Source organism: Marmota monax, unplaced genomic scaffold (genome assembly GCF_021218885.2).
Source record: "Marmota monax isolate L192 unplaced genomic scaffold, Marmota_monax_Labrador192_F-V1.1 WCK01_AAM20220418_F8-fsc00006, whole genome shotgun sequence".
Taxonomy (NCBI): domain Eukaryota; kingdom Metazoa; phylum Chordata; class Mammalia; order Rodentia; family Sciuridae; genus Marmota; species Marmota monax.
The window spans coordinates 13,098,408-13,124,370 of record NW_026693712.1 but is presented as its reverse complement, the minus strand read 5'-3'; the positions used below and the strand labels follow the sequence as shown (position 1 = coordinate 13,124,370).

General features: G+C 38.5%; 2 protein-coding genes across 2 annotated transcripts in view; one reads left to right on the top strand and one right to left on the bottom strand.

Moving 5' to 3' along the window:
* Positions 1–5,225, top strand: part of Sh3rf2 (SH3 domain containing ring finger 2) — a 130,749-nt gene extending 125,524 nt beyond the window's left edge. Inside the window, exon 11 of the mRNA XM_046460228.2 lies at positions 1,464–5,225. The gene's annotated coding sequence lies outside the window, so the exon portion shown is untranslated. The remainder of the gene's footprint in view (positions 1–1,463) is intronic.
* Positions 5,226–7,419: 2,194 nt separating this feature from the next.
* Positions 7,420–25,963, bottom strand: Plac8l1 (PLAC8 like 1). Its single transcript, XM_046460227.2, has 4 exons — positions 25,842–25,963; positions 20,087–20,223; positions 8,854–8,990; positions 7,420–7,560 (listed from the first exon to the last, which is right to left on the bottom strand). Exons 1-4 carry the CDS (start codon positions 25,961–25,963, stop codon positions 7,420–7,422), a joined length of 537 nt encoding a protein of 178 aa, XP_046316183.1.

Genomic DNA, 25,963 nt, shown 5'->3' with positions numbered 1-25,963 from the left:
GGGGACAACAGGGATGTAGGTTGAATTTAGTAATCAAAATACTTGAGGGCCTCAGGGAAATTCTGGGAACTTATGAATTTTAACTTATTTTTGAAATAATTTCAGACTTACATAAATGTTTGCTAAAATTATACAAAATATTCCTGTGTACCTATCCACTATGTTCCTCAAATGTTAACATTTTACTATATTCAGTTTGATTTTTTTCCCTGAACCATTTGAGAGTAAGTGGAAGAACAAATGCCCATTTATTCCTAAATATTGCAAGGTGCCTTTCCTAAAAGCAATTATATCCTCTTATGTAGTAACCACAATACAAGTAAGAAAGTCAGGCAGTCAACACTGATGTAGTGTTATTAACTAGTCTATGGATCTTATTCAATTGCCCCACTGCTTTTTCAGTTGTCCTAGTCTTTTCCTTTATACAAAAATTTTTGCAGAATTCTTGTCTAGGGTCCCTTCCAGATCCACGTACTGCATGAGATTGTCACATCTATTTAGTTTCCTTTCATCTAGAACCATTGCTCAAGCTTCATGATCTTTCATGGTCTTGGTATTTTGAGAAATATATATATATTAGTTGTAGATGGACACAATATCTTTATTTTATTTATTTATTTTTATGTGGTGCTGAGGATCGAACACAATGCTTCAAGCATGAGAGGCAAGCACTCTACCACTGAGCTACAACCCAGCCCTAGGCCACGTATTTTCTGAAGAGTCTCTCAAGTTTGATTGGTCTGCTATTTCTTCATCATTAGACACAGATTATTCATTTGGGGCAATAATAGATAATAAACCATAGGATCAAACAGGAATCCCTAAGTTCCTATTGATATAAATAAGGGAATGGGGAGAAAGGAAAGCTTTTCCTCACAGTAGTGTGCCAACTACTAGGTGCAGACAGTCGGTGAAATTAGCAATCACCATTCAGCAACCATTGCAGTAATAATTGGTTCATGCAAAAATCAATGGATCTGGGGTTGTGGCTAAGTGGTAGAGTGCCTGCTTAGCATGGGTAATGCACTGGGTTTCATCCTCAGCACCACATAAAATAAATAAACAAAAAAGGTATTGTGTTCATCTACAACTAAAAAAAAATTTTAAACAAATCAATGGGTGCTGAAACTAGGGGGTGCAAGCTTGAAGAACCTCAGAGTATCTCCTCACAGGATACTTATTAATCACAAAGGGGAAAATTGCAGCCTTAGCTGGAGAAATCTGGTAAGCAACTACTTTCACTAAAAGGCCAATGTTAGAATCACCAGCACTGGGGAAATAGATGCTATTTCACGTACCTTCTGATAAGACAGATTGAGGATGCAACATCTCTTGTGCAAAAAATCAATCAAAATCAAACAAAAATATTCCTGCCCAAAAGGCTTAAGAATTTTAAAAATTTTTAGTTCTTCCCAGACTGCTTTCTTACACAACAAATTATGAAATCTTTCTCACCTTTGCAGAGCCTGCCTTCGTAGTCATCTCAACAGATATTCTGGAGGAAACAATCTGCTTGGAAGGAAGCCTCTCAATGAACATGTGTTGACCACGTGACATTCCTCGAACATCAGGAATGGAACAGAAAAACCGACTGCCCTCCAAGGGAGGAGGGTAATAAGAGAGAGAGCAGATCTGTCTTCACCGCCAGTATGAACGGGTGGTGGGCAAGGATGGGGAAAAGCAAGTGAGGCATGTGCCATTGCAGGTTAGACTAGGCTGCCACCCCTCCTCTTACTCACTTGTATTGTCAAAGCCCCAAACTTGGTCTTGTCAATTTGTCACAGCATGGCACCTTATATGGATGAAGAGAAGGCTATCAAATACCTTCCGGCTGAGTCTGGCCTGTCTCTCCAGCTCAGATTTAGAGCAACACCAAGGATACCATAATATTCTCTCTCAGGTGTTCAATCTGCAGAGGCCAATATTTCTTCACAATGTCCCCTAACCTTTACCCCCTGCTCTGACTCCCCACCAAGTATCCTATATCCCTCTGCCACATCCTCATTCTTTTCCATTCCAATTACATTCTGTCCCACCACCCCCCATAACTTTTGATGCAGAGGATGTCTATTAGAAAATAGTGGTCAAGGAAATAAGGACCATATACATAAAGAACCTCAGACAAGAAAAATCTATGACATTTTAAGACAGATACCATAGACTGCAATGCTATTTCACAAGCTATTTCAAGTAGAAAGACACAAAAATCAACTATAACTGTGCATCCTCTTATGTTTATAAATAAGTCTCTCTCACACACACACAAAAAAAAAAAAAAAAAAAAAAAACACCATTAGCCAGACACAGTAATGCATGCCTGTAATCCCAACAATTCTGGAGGCTGAAACAGGAGGATCACAACATCAAGGTCATCCTCGGCAATTTAGCATTTTTAGATTATCTATGTTGACCTGAGAGAGACTTTACAACAGATAAGTAAATTCATAAATACCTTTAAATTTTTTTTAACCATATCCATTTTAATCTCTTCCCTGATCTAAGGACAGCAAAATAAGAATTTCATTTTTAAATGCACGAGGTGCCCTAACAGAGATTTTAAAGGGATTGCAGCATCACTGGGATGTGTTGGTTGTTTTCCAGTTCAGCATCCTGGTTTTGCACTGACATCCTCAGCCCTTCATGCACTCCTGCTTGTAGACATTTTTACACATGCTGTTTTTTAATTGCCAACCAAACCGCCATCAGAGCAAGGACTGCATTTATAGTTACAGAAATGTTTTCTTCCATGTGGAACTGTCACGTGCGGAACTTAAACTGGCGCCCATTTTTTTTTTACTGGGATGAATAACTTGGGCTTCTTAACCATACCCTTCTAGAAGTTAACCACAGGAGAAGGTGATAAAAAACAACAAGAGGCCCCAAAGTACTGGCATCTGCTGAGAGGTGGGCGAGAAACCAGGAGGTATGCGTGAACTCCGGAACAATAATTCAATGAAGACAGCTCCTTCTCACACATGGTCAAAGACAGTACTGCTGTCAGTCATTCTTTTTCTCTTGGCTCCTGTGATCTAATGTTGGTTGCAATTTTCTCTGGGAGGAATTCAGATTGGCTCCTCCTTAGCCTCAGCAGTGACAGAAACAGAAATGAGCTTTCAGATGCCTAGATCTGTGTTACTACTTCGAGGCCTTAGAGCCCACCTGAATACAAGTTGTAATGACTTCATTTTCCAAGGTTAAGCCATAGAATTCCACAGTTGGGAGGATTTTTAAGCTTGTAAGTGATATATGGAAAGGTTAAGTGCAGGGAAGCTGGGCGTGGTTGTGCACACCTATAATCCCAGCAACTTGGGAGGTTGTGGCAGGAGGATGGCAAGCTCGAGGCCAGCTTCAGCAATTTAGTGAGACTCTGTCTCAAAGTTAAAATGTCTGTGGATGTTGCTCCGTAGTAGAACACCACTGGGTTCAATACCCAGTACCAAAAAAAAATCTAGAGAAAACAACATAAACTTTAATCACCCGAAGCCACTGACCACAATGGCTATTAACAGCCTTGTCTTGAAGACCCTCTTGCCCACATTTCCATCTTCATACACTGGCTTCTGCAAGTCACAATTGGAGCAACAGGGACTCCACCGCTCCTAATTTTTACCCATGCTGTTTTTTAAGTCTGTGGGAATTCTCTGTGACTCATAATAGAGGGTTTCTGAGGGATTTTGCTTTTCCTTTGAGCCTGTTGAGCCTATAAAACAAATACTTTCCTAAACACAAAAGAAAGAATCTGACTTGTTCCCAGCCAAACCCAGAAGCTTTGAGAAAGCTCCCCATTTTCTAAAGTCTGCACCTTGAGCACACAGATTCCAAAGGGTGAGGGGTCAAAAAATGGTGGGAATGGCAAAGAAGCAGAGGAAGGTAGATTTGAATGATTACAATGATGACCTGAAGCCCAGAAATTTGCCCTAGAATAGTTTTCAAACATGGCATCTGAGTTTCATTCAGCTCCAGAAATTCTTGCTATTTATTATGATGTTAAGTCAGGGGGAGGTGGTGTTGTCTAGGCAGAAATGAAGAAAAAAATGGATGAGTAGAAAAATCCACTACTCCACAAACAAATATAAGGAGAAAAAATTGTATATTCTTGTGTGTGTGCTTACTTTTTTTTAAGTCCAGTGTTTTTAATAGACCAAAAGAAAAACTTTATGGGTTAATATGTCTGTGAATAATATTTAAGAAAGGGGTATAATGCGTAGCCATTATGGAATGTTGTATAAATAAGCCTTAAATATACAAATTATATCAACATAAAAATTATTGCACAGGAAAGTGGGCACTTAAAGGACTTCCAGGATTTTCATATCTTTGTTCCAAAAAATAGAGTTCCAGGGCTGGCAGCTTATTTCCTTAGTATATTCCACTTCAAAGCCGAGAACTTTGGAGAGTTTTTTTGTTTGCTCATTTGCCAGGTTGGTACAACACTCCACATGGATTGCTTTGAAATGTCCGTTGCGCACATGTTGGTGTTACCTGCCCACAGGGAATCATCAGAGATTTGTTCCACCTTTACATCCTGGAAAACCAAAAGAAATTTTCTAATAAGAAGAAAAACGTACAGAAGGTGTCTTCATGGTTGGATAACTCAGATTTGTACCACTCAGAACTTGGTGTAAAACTGAGGTCATGAGCTGCTCCATACAGAATTAGTACTGTCTCTAATGTGAATTTCCAGTGTTGGATAATGTCTCCCCTGGTGGGCGGGAGGGGGCAGGGAACACGTATTTTTGTCAAATCATTTTATCTTGGCCTTGATGTGTCCTTCTAGAGGAAACCAGAAATCCTAAGCCACCTCCCTTCAGGACCCTTCACTACCATTCGTTTTCAAAGAACTCTACGTATGAATTCTGTTTTATGATCTGTGATGCTGTAGTAGACTCAATGCTTTCAGAGCCCAGAGTTTTACATGCTTGAGGTTTTGGCTATAATGAAGTGCTAAGTATGCTCTTTTTCCACACGGACTGATCTGAAGAAGCAAAGGGGAAGGGGGCTGCCTTGCTGGAGAGGTCCAGTCGCATCCTTCATCAGCAGAGAAGAAAACTGTGCTAGAGGCCTGTGTATGAAATGCCATCTCCAGGGAGGGGTCAACCATGTGAGAGTGCAGAGTTTACCAAGGTCTCCTTTGCCAAAAATGTGTACTGTCCCCAGCTGTGAGCTTGTGGAGCCCGAGATGTATTTTAGCATGAAACAATAAAAACAGGTTTATTTTCATTTAATAGAGTTGTCAGCCAGGCTTGGTGTTTTTCAGTAGCTGGTTTGGAGAGAGCAGTACTTTACCATAGATTATATGTCAACACCATCTATTTAACTTTTCCCAAAGAGATTTAGCTCCTGGAAGCTGCTTTTGGACATCCAATAGAGAATTGGATGGAACTAATTGTGGAAGTCGCTGGGTGCAGGGACAGGTAATACTTCCTCTCAAGGCTGACCAGGCTGGAGTTCACCTCTGTAGAGCAAAATCTGGTTTGTACAACCATGTGATCCCAAAAAGGCCTCTTGTCTGGAAATGTCACTGAAAACCTCCATGTAGAGGTTAGGAGCATAGCAGCTTCAAGAGCTGGGCTGCCTGTGTTACCAGCTGTGTGACCTTGGGCAGATTACTTACCATTTCTGTGGCTCAGAAATCCCTTTTCTGGAAACTGGGAGTTATAATAGCACTTTCCTAAAGGATGTCAAGAATGCAATGTCTTAAAACATGCAGAGGGGTTTGAATAGTACCTGGCATATATAAATGCTTAGTGTTTTATTACCTTCACAGTGTTTGCCATAGCCACTGACCAGCTATGTTGTTTACTGAATGCTCTTGTTTTAATTGACTCAATTTTCATCTCAAATTTAATGTCAAGGAAAATTTTATATCCCAACTGTAAATGGAAGACTAGTATAATTTTCTATAAACATAAGGTGACCAAAAAATAGTAATAGCATATATTTACTGAGTACTTAGTACTTGCCAAACACTAAATGTCTTGACTTATAATCTTCACAGCCACATGAGGTCAACACTATGACCATCCCACTCTACGGATGAGGAAACTAAGAGAGAGGCTAGCAAATTTCCCTATGGTTGCAAAGTTAATAAATATGTTTCCAGCTCAAACTCCAAGCTCTTCAGCTCTGCTCTATGGTGCTACCTTAACTAAAATTGGACATGGACTTGGTTCACATTGTAGATGGTGCTAGGTTAGCTTCCTAGGGCTGCTACAATAATCACCACAAACTGAGTGGCTTGAAACAACAGAACATTCTATAAGAGTTCAAGTGCCTAGAAATCTGAAATCAAGATCAAATCAAGTTGGCAGGGCCACGCTTCCTCCAAAATTTCTGGGTCAGGATCTTCCTGTGTCTCTTACAACTTCTGGCAGCCCCAGACATTCCTGGCTTTTGGCAGCACCACCCCAATCTCTACCTCTGACTTCACATGGTAGTCTTCCCTTTGGATCTCCAATTCTGGGTCTGATCTCCTCTTATAATGACATCAGTCATTTTGGAGTTTAGAACCCACACGAATGACCTCAACTTGATTACATTTGCAAAAGATCCTATTTCCAAATAAGATCACATTCACAGGTACCAGGGGTTAAGAATACAAATATCTTTTTTTGTGACATATGTGGAATGTAAAGAACACAATTCAACCCATAATAGTTGCCCACCTAAGACTCTGAGCCTGGGGCAAAAAGAGTACAAGTGTTAGGGAAGTGTTCAAGATTAACACCAACCTGAGACTTTCTTCTTCATTAACCAACATTGAAGGAGGCCAGGTGCAGTGGCACATGCCTGTAATTCCAACAGCTCAGGAGACTGAGGCAGGAGGATCACAAGTTCAAAGCCAGCCTTAGCAACTTAGTGAACCCTAAGTTAAGTTAGGGAGATCCTGTCTCTAAATTTTAAAACAAAAACAAAGGTTGGGGATGTGCCTCAGTGGTTCAATCACAGTACAAAAAAAAAAGAGTGAAGGAGTCAAGACAAGGGAAGGACAATGGCTTATGTGTTTTGGTACATTTGGAGCAAATTAAAATTCATTATCTCCTACCCCATCACTAACACTCTGGGGAAAGTGGCTTGGCAAAAGAAAATAGGACAATTCTCCCAGCCTCCTAGACATCCCTCAGGAAAGGCTGGCAGTGGAAAGCTGGTAGAAAAATGCAACCTCCTCAAACTCCAGACCAGGAGGGAAGCACACCGCACCTCCAGAATGTGTTTTATGTGGCTGGTTTGGAACAGCAAATTCAGACAAATTATGAAGTCCTCATCAGGGGAATAGGTAAAGAAAAAACAACAGCAGAGACAGTAGTGGGGGACATCATTTATTTTCCTACTATTTCAGTGAAAACTTAAAACAGTTGTTCTACTAAGAGGCGTTTGAGAGGGAGGACTTGGGGAATGAGGAAGAGTTATTTCGCTCCGTCAAACCAGAGTGTCCTTAGTTGAAGGGACTGCACAGATTTCATAGAGTTGAGAAGTTCTCATCTTGAGTTCCCGGGCCACCTGACAGATGGAAAAAGGCCAACAGCAGTGCACCACCAGCCAATCCTCGCATAGTGTGCCCTATAGAGGTAAATGCATTTAAGGGCAGGACCAGGGTCTCTGTTCTAAGTCAAACAAGCTCATTTCCATTACATGGGCACCTATAAAATGCTACCTGCTGACTCATCCCACTCACTGCTTCCAAGATCCACCAACACCCAGGGCACTGGACTGTCCAAACACCAAGTGGCTCAGTGGCAAATAGTGCCTGTGATTCAGAGACCTGTCCTCAAAACTTTTGATATGGAGCTCCTACGTGAAACCAGTGATTTTTCTGTTAATATCCTGGAATTTTTCTCTTAGGACCTAATATTTATGATTATTTTATTTATTTATTTTGAGTTGGTAGTAAGTGCAATGGTCCAAAATTCCCAAAGTAAAACAGGATAGGAAGTGAAAATAAATCCTCCTCTGCATCTGTCCCCAATCATTTACCTATCTGGGAGCAACCGTTGTTTCTTATATATACTTGCAGATAAATTCTATGTCAACATATAAAGTCTTTTATGAGAACAGCTGAATACTTCTGTCATTTTTTCCACATAAAATTATATCATAGGGATCATTCCATAGAATACATAAAGAGGTACTTTTTTTCTTAATGTCCACATCTTAATATGCATGATCAGTCACTCCCCAACCTCTCATGTACTTTAGTTTCAGACATGCTGGGGGAGCCCTCAAAATGAATTCTGCACATATCACATAGATAATATTTTAAGTCAGAACTTTCAAGTACATCCTACAAATTTGGTATGATTCTGTCTATCGCCTTCTCTTGAAGTAATAAGAGACAGAAATTGGTTTTATTTCTATTGAAGGAAAGGACTGTGTATTGGCTTACAGAGAAGACCATTCACAGCTATCTCCTCCTATTACTAATCCTCAAAGCAGGTCTCAGGCATCACAATTTGGCCAACAATTTGCATTTACCTTCTACTTGGAAATACCTTTCACAATATAGCATTTTAGTTAACTTATACTTCATACTAAAAAAAGACCAAATCGGAAACATCTGTCCTTTGTCCAAGTTGCACATTAAATGTGTCATTTTAAAACATTTTCACTCACACTTTTTTTGGTAAATCACATGTTTTTTAATTATTTTTTTTAATATTTATTTCTTTAGTTATAGGTGGACACAATGTCTTTATTTTATTTTATTTTTCTTAATGTGGTGCTGGGGATCAAGCCCAGATGCATGGTGGGCGAGCGCTCTACCTCTGAGCCACAACCCCAGCCCATAAATCACATGTTTGGAAAGCATCCGGGTTCTCATAGACTGAGGGTCACATAGGCCTCAAATGCACTCACCTGTATTTTATGTCTCTCTCTTATGCCAATTCTCAGTGCAAAGGTAGACCCAGGTAACAAAGGCCAACAAGGACACTCTCCATAGTTCCTGGCGATGTCACACTCAAGACACAGCGGACAAAATAGACCACAGAAGCCTATTAATAATCATACCAAAGAAAACCAAGGTTCTTAGATGTTCAGGGAGTGAGTGACTGCTCATCTTAAATAGCATTTACAACCCTCTGCCACCAATTTAATGCTGCACTGCCTCCCTGCAATCAGGGATGGGGAATGAACAACCAGTTCCTCAAAATTCAGTGTACGAATATTGCTATAACTGAGCCACATTAAAATTGTCTTCTTTTGTTAAACACTGACAAAGCTGAACCTGATACAATTCTGTTAGCATTGATTATGGTAATTGGTTTTTCCTGTTAAGAGAAATGTGGTGAATAATTTTTGAATCATAACGGTTGCTTCCATTGTTTTCATCTATCTAATTTCAATATTAAAAACAGACACAGTCTATAGGATACTCTTGAATAACAGACATAGTTCCTATAAATATGATTGAAAGCTTTTTGATGGTACACTCATTCTGCTTCCTAGTCTTATCAGGGTTCTCTTCTATTTCTGAGACCAAAAGGTTATTCTAATTTTTGTTAGTTTCATTGGAGCCACCGACATCTGTCAGTTTCAATCTGCAAACTATTAGGTGCTTGGTTCCTTAACTGTCAACTGGAAACTTTGTCATTTATTAGTTCACTCATCTTTATCTACTGATATGGGTTCCTACATATTCGGCACAAACCTTCTAACACAGAGGTTCTATTTTAAATATGTTTTGGGTCACAGATCTTTTTGAGAATATGATGACAGTTATGAACTTGCTTCACAAGGGAAAAGAAAAGTACATGCACGTAGGCAGGCAAAATTGTGCACTTAATTTCATAGAGTTCACAGAGACCTGGAAAACCATTAATAGGCCACGGGTTGAGAACCCTGATATACAGTTAAAATGTTATGTCATCTAGCATTGCAAAAAATGACAACCCTGATGAATACAAATAATTAGGACTATGAAACAGCATAAGATACCAATCTAAACACAGTCTTTGAAAAATGCATTCAATAAATATTGTATTGAGGCATAATTTTTGTACAAGAAAATACACATATCTTAGGTATTCTGTTGAATGAGTGCTGACAATCATATTTACCCAAGCAACTGAACATGGAGAATATTGCCCTCACCCAGAGTTCTTGTGCCCCTTTTCTAGTCACCCCCAATTCTCCCGCTTCCCACTCCTGAGGGAACCCACAGTTCTGGTTTCTATGTTCATAGGTGAATTTTACCTCTTCTTGGACGTCACATGTTTACTTTTGTATCTGGCTTCTTTTGTTCAACATCATGTTTCTTGAGATTCATCTATGTTGTTATGAGGTCTGTTCTTATTATCAAGTAGTATTCTACTGTATGAATATTCCAGTTTGCTTATCCATTCCCCCACTAATAGACACTTGATTATTCCATTATTGATTCCTACAATGAAGACTGCTATGAATGGTTAACTATGTCCTTATATTGACATATGTTTTCATTCTACTTGGGTAGATTCCTGAGAGGGGAACTGCTAAGTCATGGATAGATATATGTTTAATTTTACACAAAAAAATGACCAATAGTACTCTCCAAAGTATTTGTATAATTTCACAGCCCCTCCAGAAATGTATAAAAGTTCTAATTGTCCCACATTCTATTTTTATTCAACCTTTGCTATTGTCAGTCTTTTTTATTTATTATGGTTTTTGCTTGCCATTTATTTGCAGTGCTGGGGATGGAACCCAGGCCTCACCCAACACTGACAACTGATATGAACAGCTTAGAGGAGAACAAATGGCCCAGAAAATTTACAGCAAGTACAGAGTGGTCACACTGTATGCAACCTTGAATTAGGTTTTAAGCATTCATAAAAACCAATCAAATCACATTTTATGCATGGCTTATAAAATAGTGCAAATCTCTACAAATAAGAAATTAATCAAAAGTTGTGCAATTGTAAAGCTGGCAAACCAAATAGCCAATAAATGTGTTTCTACAATCTCCTCAGTTGCAATACTTTAACTGGTAAAGAGGAATGCCCATCATCCTTAGGAAGCACATTATAAAGAAGCTGTTTATGTGCAGTGGAACTTCTGTGCCTTACTTTTATAATTCAAAAGCAATTCTTTTTACTTGTAATATTTTTATCATATAACTATATTATCTAGTGTTCATTAGGAATTGGTACTAGTTTCTGAAGGAAACACCAAAGTTCGATTACTTTGGATCAGAAGTTCAATGTGATTTTTAACAAAACATGGAAAACAAACTTTTATTATATAGTAACTACTTCTATTATATAGTAGCTACTTCTATTATATAGAAGCTTCTATTATATTTATACCAAACTACTATGTGCCAAATCCTGCTAAAAACATTTTGTACATATAAACTCTTTTAATCTTTGCAGAAATCCTATAAAATTGACCCTGTTATTATCCCCATTTTACAAATGAGGATACTGGTCTCCAGTAGACTTAAGTAATTATTAGTGAGGGACAAAAACCATATTTGAATTCAGAAAGTCTGACCTTAACTACTATATATATGTTCTGATGTTTTACATATTATCTATTCTGCCATCTTGGTTGTGGATTCACATTCTCCCGTATGTATCTCCATTATCACTACCTCATATGTGCTGTGTGGCAGTCTTAAATCATGCAACTCCTTTGTTTCAAGTGCTTCTGCTCTGTACTTTGAGGAGTGTAGTAAGATATGAAAATTCTGTCAGATTGCACCCCAAGAAGGGATGTGCAAGAGCAGGATGATGGGATATTTTTGGCTCTAGAAGAAAATTTTACAACACATCTCACAGGCCAAGGATAGGTATCAAGAATACACAAAGAATTGTAAATCAATATATAAAAGATTAAACAAAAGAAGAAAATGGGCATTAGCAAGTAGATCACTGAAAAGGAAATACAAATGGCCAAAAACAGACAGGAAAATTTGCTCAGTACCATTATAAATGCATATTAAGGGCTGGGGTTGTGGCTCAGTGGCAGAACACTTGCCTAACACATATGAGGCACTGGGTTTAATCCTCAGCATCACATAAAAAATAAATAAATAAAATAAAGTTATTATGTCTGTGTACATCTAAAACACTAAAATAAAAATTTAAAATTTTATTTTTAAAAAATGCATATTGGGCTGGGGATGTGGCTCAAGCGGTAGCGCGCTCGCCTGGTGTGCCTGCGGCCCGGGTTCGATCCTCAGCACCACATACAAACAAAGATGTTGTGTCCGCCAAAAACTAAAATAAATAAATAAATATTTTAAAAAAAAAAAAAAAAATGCATATTAAGACTATCAGAGGGGCTGGAGATGTGGCTCAAGCGGTAGCGCGCTCACCTGGCATGCGTGCGGCCCGGGTTCGATCCTCAGCACCACATACAAAGAAAGATGTTGTGTCTGCCGAAAACTAAAAAATAAATAAAAATTCTCTCTCTCTCACTCTCTCTCTCTCTCTCTCTCTTTTAAAAAAAAGACTATCAGAAAGCATTTATAACCCATAAGAAGACAAAACTTGTCCATGTTTGTGAACATCATATGCTGTGGAGAATCAGAAAAATAGGTACTCCACAAACAAATGGAAATGGCACAGTCACTTAGGAAGATAACTTTGCTGAATCTATTAAAATTTAAAATTCTCTAGTAATTCCACTTATCAATGTCTACCCTAGAATAACGCTTACATGTGCACACCAAGATGTAGGTACAAGAATAGTAACTTGAAATTTAAAACAACTTAAATGTACATTTATAGACTACAGTGCAAATAAGCCAAGGTGATATAACCATTCTATGGAATCATGAAGAATACAGTAAAACCTAGGCACACCTGCAATCTCAGCAATTAGGGGAAGCTGAGGCAGGAGAATTGCAAGTTCAAGGCCAGCCTGGGCAACTAAACAAGACTCTGACTCAAATAAAAAAATAAATAAAAGACACTGGGGATGTAGCTCAGTTGGGGACGTAGCTCAGTGATAGAGCACCCCTGGATTCAATCTCCAGTACAAAAAAAAAAAAGCAATATGAAAGATCTATTAAGACCCAACATAGTTAAATTTTTAGGATATATTTTGAGTTTTAAAAATAATCAAACTGTAAAATGGTATGCACAGCATAGTGCCAATTATGTTTCCTTGAAACAATTATGAATCAATAGTATGTATTACTAATGGATACATATATAAGTACAGAGAAAGATCTAAAAGGGAACCTTCCAAACTGAGAGGATTTTTATTTTTATTTATTTATTGTGTACTGGGGATTGAACTCAAGGGGGCACTTAACCACTGAGCCACAATCCTAGCCCTTTGTTTTATTCTATTTACTTATTTGTTTGTTTCTTTGATTGTTTATTGTGTTGTATTTCAAAACAGGATCTCACTGGGTTGCCTGGGGCCTCGCTAAGTTGCTGAGGCTGGTTTTGAACTTGTGATCCTCATGCCTCAGACTGCTGAACTACTGGGATTACAGACATGTGTCACCATCTGGCTCCAAATTGAGTTTTTAAAAAAGGGGCTACATGGTTTCCTTTTCTGTAATATCTCATTTTTTAATAAGGTGAATGTATCAATGTGTTCTTAGTGGAAAAAAAGGTTTTTTCTTTTGCTTTTTAAACATACTAAGGTTCAGAAGGATTTGTGGTATAAATTTAGCCTTTTCCTAACCCCAAAAAACCTCTGGTATTTACCTAAGAGTAAGCACTCCAGCCTGAATGACCCAGGTCTATTCTCTGAGGCAGGGTCCACCCTTCTGTGTATAATGTGGTTCATTATTCACCCTAACTCATGGGGGAGCCAAGATAAAGAGAAGTGAGAAGCCTCAGAGAGTAGAAGTAGAAAAGGTGGGTGGAAATTTCAGCAAGCCACATTTCAGAAATTATTATGAAAATGCAGAAACTTCTAGCAAAAACAGATGCTTTAAAAAGGAATGGAGCACACGCCTACATTGCCAGTGAAAGTGTAAATTAGTACAACTTCCAAACATAAAGCCATTTGGCAATATACATCAAGATTTAAAATGGCACAGACTATTTGACCAGCAGGTTCACCCCTAGGCAATTATCCAACAGCCATACGCACAGACATGCAAAATGATCCCCGTACAAGGACATTCATACAGCATTAGTTTGCATAGCAGGAAATCTGGAAACTATATAAAGGTCCACCAATGGGGATTTTTGAATAAAAAATATGGGACAATAAAATGTAAATGGAATCTTGGCAGCAATTTAAAAAAATCACCTCCAGATGTGCTGATATGGTCTGGTCACCTAAATGTATTGCTAAATTAAAACAAAACAAAATGCAGACCAATGTGTGTTTACAATTTTACCATTTGTGAAAATTATATACATATACACACAAGAGTAAAAAGTCTGAGAAAAAAAAAAAACAGAAACTAAAATGTTAACATCATTTATCTTCAAGGGTTGCAATTACCAAACACTGCTTTTGTAAGTTTCTTTTTTACAATGATTATAAGATATTTTTATAATACAAAATAGTTTCATTTTTTAAATTTTTATATCCTTCTAGGTATATGGACTATATCTAGGCTCAGGCAAGAGTATTTGCCTCTGGAGAAGAATTGGGTAGGTGGAAAGCAGGAGGGAGTACTTGCTTTTCAAAAACAAAAAAAAAGGTAGATACTTTTGAGTTCTACCTTGTGAGTTAAATAATCTTTCAAAATGATTTTTTTTAACTGAGCTATTGCAAAAGCAATAAGCTCTCCTCCCTGAAGTGTTCACAATGCCAAGGCTAACATGTATATTGCAGAAGGGATTTAGACAAGCAGGCCAACTGACCTCCAATATCCCTTCTAACTCAGAGGCTCTATGATTCTTTTAATTAAGTGCAAGAAAAAAAGAAGAAGAAGGAGGAGGAGGAGGAGGAGGAGAAAAGAGGAGGAGAAAATACAGATTACAATTTATGCATTTATTTGTGTCCAGCGAATTTGGGGGTTTTTTTGTTTGTTTTTTTTTGTAATTTGTTTCATTTTGTTTTTTTTTTGTTTGTTTGTTTGTTTGTTTTTGATGCCAGGGATTAAACCCAGGGGTGCTTAATCACTGAGCTGCATCCCCAGCACTTTTTATTTTTTATTTTGAGACAGGTTCTCACTGGGTTACTTAGGACCTTGCTAAGTTGCTGAGGCTGGCTTTGAACTTGTGATCTCCTGCCTCAGCTTCCTGAGCTCCTGGGATTATAGGCCTGTGCCAACACACCCAGCTCAGGAAATATTTTTAAGTGCCTCTTATGGGCCAGGTGCTTGGCTGGACACCAGAGTGGTAAACAATACAACTGTGGCTCCTGCTTTCAGAGAGTGTACTATTAACCTGAGATACAGTGAGGGGACACCAATTGCAGTCTGATGCCTTTTCATGCCTCCTTCCTCCTTCCTCAAAGAAAATCCTGGTTTGCTTCCTTCCATCCATCTTGGGCGTCTTATGGTTCCTAGTACGTATCAGTCTTACTACCTGTTGTTTACAGTGCCTTCTCAGTGTCCCTACACTGAGAGCCTGGATACTTCTTACTGGTCAGATAGAGTTTAAGCAAGTCTTCTGAAAAACAATCCTTTACCATATCCTCTATCATTTCCTTGCATAATAATACCCTGTTTCCTTTATGGCACTTATTACAAATGCAATTATTTTGTTTATTTATTAATTGTCTCTCTTTTACAAAATTATTTCTGTCTTATTCATTATTATGTCTATAACATACATCATGTGCCTGTATACACAGGTGGGAATTCAGAAAATATTGATTGAATTACAAACCAACGTTGATTACACCTTCTTATAAACTTCTTTGGAACAATATCACAAATATTCCTAAAGCCAGAATACACAGTTTTTTATTCACTATGCCTTTAGCTGCTTGGCCTCATCTTCACATTTGAGCTCTTGGGTACTCTATTTATGAAGGACACAAAGACACCCATTTGCAAGTCCCAGTGCAGAGTAAATTCAGATAAAAGTACAGGAGTGGGAAGAGGGAGGCAGTTAAGAATATATAATTACCATAAAATGAAGATGCAAAATGTCAAAAAGAAGTGGAAATCATTGCTGTTCATAATGTACCCTTTGCTTAATGGATGACAAATTGGAGCAATAATCCCCAGCATTTAAAGGAAAAATATCCCAGGATGGGAATCTGGCGTGGAAGCAGTTCTGTTTTTGTTCCCAAGCCTGTCACAACTATTTGCACAGTGATTTACTTAAAATGATCCTCTATGGATGAAATAATTCCCAATTAAAAGTCCTTTTACACAAGAATGGGAAGAAGCCCGAGATTCATAGCACTCATACTCCACCTGTGTCCTCACAGATATGGTGTAGATAATGAGTGCACAAAGTGATATTGTCTTTAAAGAGTTTTTCTGAGGCCATTAACTTAGAGACACTATGAACAGTCACCAATGAAGGCCCACGTAGGAAACAGTTAGAACATGACATTCAATCACCTTGCATGCTAGATCTGTGATATCTTCCTGCATGATTCCTGCCCAGTTGTAAAGAGCGTTATATTTCTCCAGATTGTCACTTTCTTCGTACTCCCCTTGTCACTTTCCTTCCATCTCCCCTTGTCACTAGAACTGGCTCTCAAATGGAATCCTCAGGAAAATAGTCTGGTGGTATCCTGAACTTTGATGGGAGTTAGAGAAAAGCTGAGCAGTACAACAATGTTTAAGGTAAATAAGATGAGGAGAGAGCCTTTCTTTGGCCATCTTTCTAGGGGCTCCTAGGATTAGGTAGAAATCATTGCAGCATCCAATCTAAGCCTCTTGTCTCTACTCTTGGCTCTCAATGTGCTGAAGGAAAACAAAAAATATCCAATAGCATTCAATATTAATAGCTAAGATTCACTACAATTAACATTGTAGTAATATTTGTTGGGATTTTCCTTGTAACAGCACCCTAATAGTAAATTTGGGAAATTATCCCTTCACTCTTATGAGCAATATTAGTAGGACTGTCATTCAGAACGCCCTGGCCTTGCCAAGCAGTAGGCATGTGACCCAAACCAGGCAAATTGAGTTGTGTCTGCTAAAACCTCAATTCCCAGATAGGATGACACAAGGGTAAAAACATTTGGTGATATGTAGATTGTCAGCTCCTGGTAACAACGCATGTTGTCCTTTCTGACTCGATGAACTAGATTATCTTCTAATAAAGTCTAGCATTTGCTTCTACATTAGTTTTCTAGGGCTTCCATAACAAAATACCACAAATTGAGCATCTTAAAATAACAGAAATTCTCTCACTGGAAAATATAGGAGGCAGAAGTCAAATCAAGGTGTTGGCAGGGTTAGATCCTTCTGGACGATTCCAGGGAGAACGCCCTGCCCAGCCTAACTAATCCAGTGAGACTTTAATTTGACTACATTTGCAAAACCTTACTTCCATACAAGGTTACATTCAGAGGTTTCAAATGGACATGAATTTTAAGGAAGCACCATTCAACCTAATTTGGCTTACAACCAAATATCCCCAACTGATCCAGTAATGCTCCAAACTAGTGTTAAGAGTGGGTTCTGGGCTGGGGATGTGGCTCAAGTGGTAGCGCGCTCGCCTGGCATGCGTGCGGCCAGGGTTCGATCCTCAGCACCACATACAAAACGAAGATGTTGTATCCGCCGATAACTAAAAAATAAATATTAAAAATATATATATATATATATATATATATATATTAAGAGTGGGTTCTATGCATTATATGTTTTATTTATTTTTTTTTTAATATTTATTTATTTAGTTAGTTATTGGCAGACACAACATCTTTGTTTGTATGTGGTGCTGAGGATCGAACCCGGGCCGCACGCATGACAGGCGAGCGCGCTACCACTTGAGCCACATCCCCAGCCCCGCATTATATGTTTTAATCTTAACAACAACCCTTGAGGTTAATATCTTTATTATCTTCATTTTAGAGGGGAGAAATGCAGATTTAGAGAATTTTCTCAAGGTTAAAAGACATTTAAGAACAGAGTAAGGCATCGATGTTTATAGGAGCTCAATTCACAAAAGCTAAGCTACAGAATGAACCTAAGTGCCCTTCAACAGATGAATGGATAAAGAAAATGTGGTATATCTACACAATGGAATATTATCCAGCCATAAAGAAGAATGAAATTATGGCATTTGCTGGTAAATGGATGGAACTAGAGACTATTATGCTAAATGAAATAAGCCAATCCCAAAACACCAAAGGCCAAATGTTCTCTCTGATATGTGGATGCTAACACACAATAAGGGGAGTGGGTGGAGAACAGAAGTATTTTTGGATTAGACAAAGGAGAATAAAAGGAAGGGAAGAGGGATGGGAATAGGAAAGACAATAGAATGAATCAGAAATGACTTTCCTATATACACATATGAACACAAAACCAGTGTAACTCCATATCATGTACAACTGAAAGAATGGGAAGTTATATTCCATGTATGTATATATAATATGTCAAAGTACACTCTACTGTCACATATTACTAAAAAATAACAAATTTAAAAAAAAAACATTAAAAACAACAGAGTGAGGAATCAAGGTGAGGCCCATATCTAATCAAACCTGTTCTCTTAACCACATTATAGTTAGGCCTTTGCCATAGGTAGGGTACACTCATGTCACCCAGCCCCTAATCAAATGCGACAAACATCTCTGCACGGTTATTCTGCCTTCTCTTTACCTTGGTACTAAGTAACAACTAGAGAATCAGGAAAAGCCCTGAGAGAGCCAGAGAATGGCTACAATAATCATCTGGTCAGAAATCCACATTGACAGCAGTGGCAGGAACAGACCTGCACAGCTGAGCCTCAAGACTCAGCCGAATGAGGACTTGCTCAGACGTTTCCAGCTGATCCATATTGTGTTACTGTCAGGCAAGTTCAGATGTTCCCAGAAAGCTTCACAAGATGGGGAGAGTCATATTCTCCAAAAACAGTAAGACCCAGGGTCTTTGGATTTTGAACTTAAGAGACTGGCCTTCATCTATCAAACAATAGCATCCCCACCTTCCTTTAAGAGAGATTCCATGACCCAGTTGTTCCCTAGGGCGAGAGTATCAAGCACAAGAGGGAGATCCTAATTTGTGGTACCAGAAGTGGATTAGAATGTCCTAAGGTAAAAATTGGAATCAATATGCTTTAACTCCAAATCCAGAGAAAATCATGCAGCAAGAGGACAGTGGTATTTGTAACTCTATAATTAAACCAGTATCCGAAAAGATTTCAATCCATGAAGGGAGTTTCATTTTGTGAACATTCTTGTTGTTATGAGTATTGGATATTCTTCAAAGAAATACTGAATATTGAAAAGAGACAATCAAAAAAAATAAAACTTATTCATTGGCTTGCCATCTGGAAACATCTACTGTAAACATTTATATATGTATCTTTCCAAATTTTTTCTAAATTTTTACTCACCCCCAAAAAAACGATGTCTAATGTGCATAACTTTGCAACCTATTTATTTAACCTAAACATGTATCCAAAAGATCTTTTCATCTGGCTGTGTAATTACTGATTTGTGAGTATCCCCTGGTGAACATTTAGGTTATTTCATGTTCTTGCTGTCATAACCAATGTGCAAAATGTAATGTTCCTGCTAAGTCTATGCACATGATTTATTTCCTTAGACTAAACTCCTAAAAAAAGTAATTACTGGGGTTGGGGGTGTGGCTCAGTGGTAGAGCACTTGTTCAGCATGTGCAAAGACCGTGGGTTCAATCTCCAATACTCCAAGAAAAATGGATTAAAATTAAAATTAAAAAGTGTATTTACTGGATCAAAGCTATGTAACACTTGAGGTTCTTTCCATATGTAATTCTAGGCCATCTATGAGGAAATCTACATTTCTACCAACAGTGGATGAGGGAGCCCATTTTGAGTGTCTTTGCCAACAGTGGATTTTGTCATTTAAAAATCTTTGAAGGCACCTCTTATTCTACAAAAGCATCCACAGTGCTGAGAAGCAAGATTTTCCAGCTAGGGAGTACATTTGAGTCACTTGGGTTAGTCCAGTTATTCTGAAACCATTTAATTTCGGTCTTTGTACCTGATGCAGTTGGTTCATTCACTGATATCTTGGGTAAGAAAAAGTAAGAAAAAGAACTTAAAATTAAGAGGAAAAAACCTACAAATTCTCCTATCTCTGCAGACACTGAAGAGGCCGGTGCTCCAGTCCCCACCAGTCTGGGCAATTGCTGTGATTGTGGTCCTACCACTGGCTCCGCGGACGGGCTGCTTCACCACAGCGTGGACTGGTACATGGCTCCTGGAGAGTCAAGGATGGTGATGAACTTGAGAGTGAAGATTCTTCAGAACAATACCATTAAGCAGACAAAATGATAAAGAGGCTATGGGAACCCAGTGGTGCAAAAGGAACTCATAATTCATAACCCAGGCTAAGTTCACCATCTCCCTCCCTTCATTACACCTTCTTATCTGACTTTTTTCCCTCTCTCTATTAATAGCATTATTATCCTTGGAACAGAACCAGGAGCCAAAATAAACTTCTTTATAACTTAAAAAATAAAATAAAATAGCATTATTATTCCAAATCCTGTCAAATTCAATGTCTAGTATGCTTTTGTAGTGTCTCATAATAGTTAAATTCACAAATTTGAAACCAAGAGGCCTTGGTTCATATCCCAGCATGCCACTTCCTGATGGACTTGATCTTGATTTAGTGGCTTAACAGCTCTGCTTTCTGTTAGTTCAGATGAAAAAAAACTGCTATGGGGTTACTATGTCAACTGAAGGACATATAATTACTGTGCCCAAAGGGTGTGTAACAAGGTGACCCAGAGTAAGCTGCATCCCAAAGCATTTTCTTTCTTTCTTTTTTTTTTGCTTTCTATTTTCACTTTTGTAGTGCTGGGGATCAGAATCCAGGGCCTTACACAAGATAGGCAAGTGCTTCTATCATTGAGCCACAACCCCAGCCCACCCCCAGGGTTTTGAACCTTTGATGAAGAGACTGAAAAGGAATTGGACTGAATAGGCAGACTGAAGCTTGGACTAGGTCACTGAAGTTAACATGTAGTATCATTTAAGTGAAAACCCCCAATTTAGAATATATCTTGATAGCAAACTGCTTTATAATTTGTCCTGGTAAGACTATGAAGTATAACTTTGGGTTAAATTCCCTGAATGGAATAGATATTCCCTATGTCCATCATTCTGAATTAGGAAATTAAGGCCTAGAAGTTCAACTTTGAAAGTGAGGTAAGAAAAACTTCCTTCTCTGAGGCTTAAAGTATCTTGACTAAATTTAAACCATAGGGATGCTGGAGATATTCCCATAGTGAAGGGTAAGCTGCACCTGGCCCCATGGAAGGAGTGGTCAAGAGTTGGGTGGAGGGGCCCTAGGGTGAATCTGAGCCTATATGGTGGGGTCATTTTCCTGTTTTGTGCTTTTGTTTTGGCAAGCCTCAGAAAGAGTTCGATCTCTGGTGTTCTGTGAAGAATTAAAGAAAGCACCTGCCTCATACTTGATTAAAAATAAACAAGAGAAGGGCTAGGGATATAGCTCAGTTGACAGAGTAAATGCCTCGCATGCACAAGGCCCTGGGTTCAATCCTTCAATCCCCAGCACCACAAAATAAATAAATTAATTAATTAATTAATTAAAATAAACAAGAGAAAGCAGCATTTCTTCTTCTAATAGTTGTTGCTATAAGTCACCAAAACTCAGAACTTAGGACAGAGAGCCTGGAGGTCAGAGGAAAACATTTTTGATCACTCTTAAGGTAGCAACCTGGGGGCATCATGGAAAGTTGAGGAGCCCTTTGAGAACCTCTAAATTTGGGCAATAAGGCCAGTGGAATATTATGATCTCTTAATATAGGTTGCCCTGTTCTTAAGACCCAAATCTCTTCGTCTTTCCACCAATACTGCACAAGTACATAACTTCTCAAACTTGACAGCACATTAATTGTCATGCTTCCTAGCCTTACCTCTGACCAGTGTCACCCTCCAAGGAAGAAGAAATCAGTATCATAGAAAGGTTTCCAGGTAATACTTACGCAGTTACCCTACCACTCTTGAAACCTGGTACCAGTAGATTTGAATACCATTAATGGTAACTACAATAATTTCTAAGTATTCTCCTAGTAGTGGTGTCAATGTAACCATTGACAAGAAAATCGGATAAGTGGGAGGTAAGTTGGAAGGAAATATGCTTGTAACACACCCAGTATAAAGTGCCAGTGGGACATCAAGAGGATGCCCAACAGAGCTGGAAGTGCTGCACCAGAACTTGGAAGAAAGGCTGGGGTTGGGAGTGCCTGTCTAGAAATCTGTAATGAATCTATGAAACATCTCCATCTCTTTCATCTATTGGGCATTACAGACAATGCCTAGCCTCCAACTAGATTTTCAAGAGTTTGATGCTTGGAAAAAAGTACTAGCTCTTGAATATAAAAAGGGCAAAATATTAATTAATGCTGTTAAACATAAAAATTTAGCATTGTCAAATTTAGAGTCCACTGATATTTTACTATGTTGAAAAACAATTTACAAGTTCTCTTGTTTTACAAAAATTCCCTAGTATGGGTTGGGCATGGTGGCGCATTCCTGTAATCCAGATGCTTGGAAGGCTGAGGTGGGAGGATCACGAGTTCAAAGCCCGCCTCAGCAATTTAGCAAAGCAACTCAGTGAGACTCTATCTCTAAATAAAATATTTAAAAAGGGGCTAGGAAGGTAGCTGAGCAGTTAACGGGCCTTGGGCTTAATCCCTGGTACCAAAAAAAAAAAAAAATTCCCTAGTGTGCATGACTGCTGAGAAGCAGCAGCCATTGGTTAAGTAAATGAATTACTTGTGTGCAGTGTGATGACACATGCCTGTGATTCCAATGACTCAGGAAGTTCAGGCAAGAGGATCACAAGTTGAAAGCCAGCCTCAATAAATTAGCAAGACCCTATCTCAAAATAAAAAATAAAATCAAAAAGGCCAGGAATGGGCTGGGACCATAGCTCAGTGGTAAAGTACTTGCCTCACATGTGTGAGGCACTGAGTTTGATACACAGCACCACATAAAAATAAATAAATAAAGATATTATGTCCATCTACAACTAAAAAAATATTTTTAAAAAAAAGGGGAGGGGGAGTGCCAGGATGAGGCTTAGTGGTAAAATGTCTCTTCATTCAATCCCCAATACCATCAAAAGAAAATTATTCAAGCAAAATTATAAAATTTCTTTAATTTATTATTCAGAGAGAAAGAGAGGGAAAGAGGAAGAGTTATCATGTAGGTGTGTTGTTATGGTGTGAGTTAGGGTCTATTTCTATGGATTGACTTGTGTTCTCCAAAATTCTCACACTGAAGCCCTAGCTTATTATGTAAATGTACATGGAGATAGGGCTCTTAGGAAGTAAATACAGTCAGAGGAGTGGGATTCTGGCTCAATAATACAGACACAAAAACATTTTTTTTTTGTACCAGGGATTGAACCCAGGGGTGCTTAACTACTGAACTACAACCCTAGCCTTTTTTATTTATTATTTTTAGACAGGGTCTTACTAAGTTGCTCATGGCTCACTAAATTGCTGAGGCTAGCTTTTAACTTGTGATTCTCCTGCCTCAGCTCCCCAAACTGCTGGGATTACAACATGCCACCACACCAAGCACAGGTAGCCTTTTAAGAGGAAGAAAGAGATTTCTTTGCCAATATGCATGTGCAGAGGAAAGACCGTGTAAGCACACCACAGTCCAGGAAGAGCCCTCTCCAGAACTTAGCTACACTGGCACCCTTCCAGGCTCTAGAACTATGCAAAAATAAATTTCTCATTTATTCCCTCAGTCTATGGCAATCCAAGCAGATTAAGACACTAAATGGCCATGAAGAAACTGTTATTTCCTCAGCCTCCACCTGAGCTCCTTGAGGCCAGGGGGCACCTGCTGCTCCTCCTGGTATCCAGCACACTACCCTGATATTTACCACAATAAGTATTTGTCAAATTGGATCAAATAGATTCCTAAGTCTTTTCTGTACATGAGTACAATCTAGCTCCTCTAATCTAAATTATATGACTATTACTGTGTTTCATTCTCTAGTAAAAGTGCAACTCTCAGGCGTGAATTGATAAAATAAAAGCTACAAGTAACCTAAAAGCTTCCTGCATCACCCTACACAATCCAAAACATTTCCCTCTCTACATCATGCCCACCAGCAAGGGCTTCCATCATTATGCTAAGAGTTTCAATCATCCCTGATTTTAGTAGAGAGATTTCTTATGCTGAATGGCTGGATTAGATTCTCCTCTGAAATGAATCACTTACTGCTTGCAACCTAGAATACAATTTTTTGCTTCTATCATAGAATTATGTGCATAACACCTTTTATCACAGCAAGAATGCCTGTCCTTTATCTACTCCAAATCAAACAATGAAGAGGACAGATTTTCCTTGGTGGGAAAAAAGTGTGTGTGTGTGTTTTCCTGATTTTCTTTCCTTAATACTTTAAATCTTTGGTGATTTTTATATTAAAATGTCTTAATTTGCATACATTAGCTAAGACATTTCAGTTCAAGATTATTGCTCATGTGTTATAATTTAAATAACTCTACCCTTCCCTGAGAACTTTTTATGTCCTGGCACTGAGTAGTCCCATTAAAAGCCAAAAAATTATTCGAGGCTGCTATAGGTGTTAGAATAAAGTAGCTATTGTAGATTCCCAGACTGCTTTTATGTATTACCCTAGAGAATCTTATGTCACCATGAAAAATCAGAACAAATTTGGGAACAGTGGGTGAAAATGATGACCCCAGAACTATGCTAACTCAGAGAACCCATTCACTTAACCATCAAAGTCAACAATTTCTTCCCTTAGTTGAAAGAGCAGACTTCAGATTAAAGCACACTAAAAATTCAAATGTGGTTCAGCTACATTCTAGTTGTTTGACTCTGAGAAACAACTTGTCACAGCCTTCAACTCTTGCATCCTTCTCCTTAAAATACCTTAGATCACAATTGGCATGACTACTAAGGAAGATCATGTACTTGGCACATAGCAGGCCTATAATCAACGGCAGCTATTGTTATTATTGTGACTTCAGGATCCACTACATACCCTATGAGAAACAAAGAGAGAGAAGAGATCTGGGCCAGTTTTTCAGTTATCATATTGCTATCCAAATGCCTTAAATTTTATTCAGGAAAACCAAATATCCCAGCTTTTCTAGGATCAATGGTCTTACCTGGGTGGGAAACTTTCAGTGCTAAAACCAGGATATTCCCTGACAAACCAAGAAACAGTAACCTTAATAATCAGAAGTCAAAGGAAGTTTTAACTCATGAAAGGCAGGAGGCTGACTCCAGCCAAAGTGTGATCTGTTCCTATTTAGTGTCAGGAAATGGATGAGATACACACCCTTCCCTGCAGTGACCTCACTCTAGTCAGTCCTTACAGCAGCTAAGCACATTCCACACTGTATGTCCCCAAATGCCTAATACTTCAGCCTAGCAGGGTTTGTGTCACTCTCCTCCTTAATCAAACTTACAGTACTAAGAATTTGTTTTGCCTTTCACTCAGGCATCTAAATTCTTTCACATTCTTAACTAAAGCCAAAACCCTTGAATTATTATTTCAAAGGAGTGGCAGTTGCTGGCAATCGCCAGAAATAAAGTTTCACTTAGTCAAGGTTCAACATTTTAAGTAAAGAATGAAGAGACATCCTTTCACCTAAGCCAATCCTCCTCTTTTCAATAGCCAAGCAAGGCCAGAAGAAACTAATGAGTTGCCCCTTTTCAAGTACACAAGGGGCAAGACAGAAACCACTTTCTTCACAAGCCCAGTTTTCCTTTCCCTAGTTCCTTTTAAGAAGGACGTGTCTTGGTAATCCATCTAAAGAGCCAAGGCTGGGGGAAAAAATTCATTCTACTTCCTACCTCAAGTTGGAAATAAAATGTTCATCTTCAGACGATATGAGTGAAAACAGCAGAGGTGAGGGTACATTCAGTAAGGAAACATCCTTGGGACACTTAGAAAAGTAATGTCCAAACCAATTCAT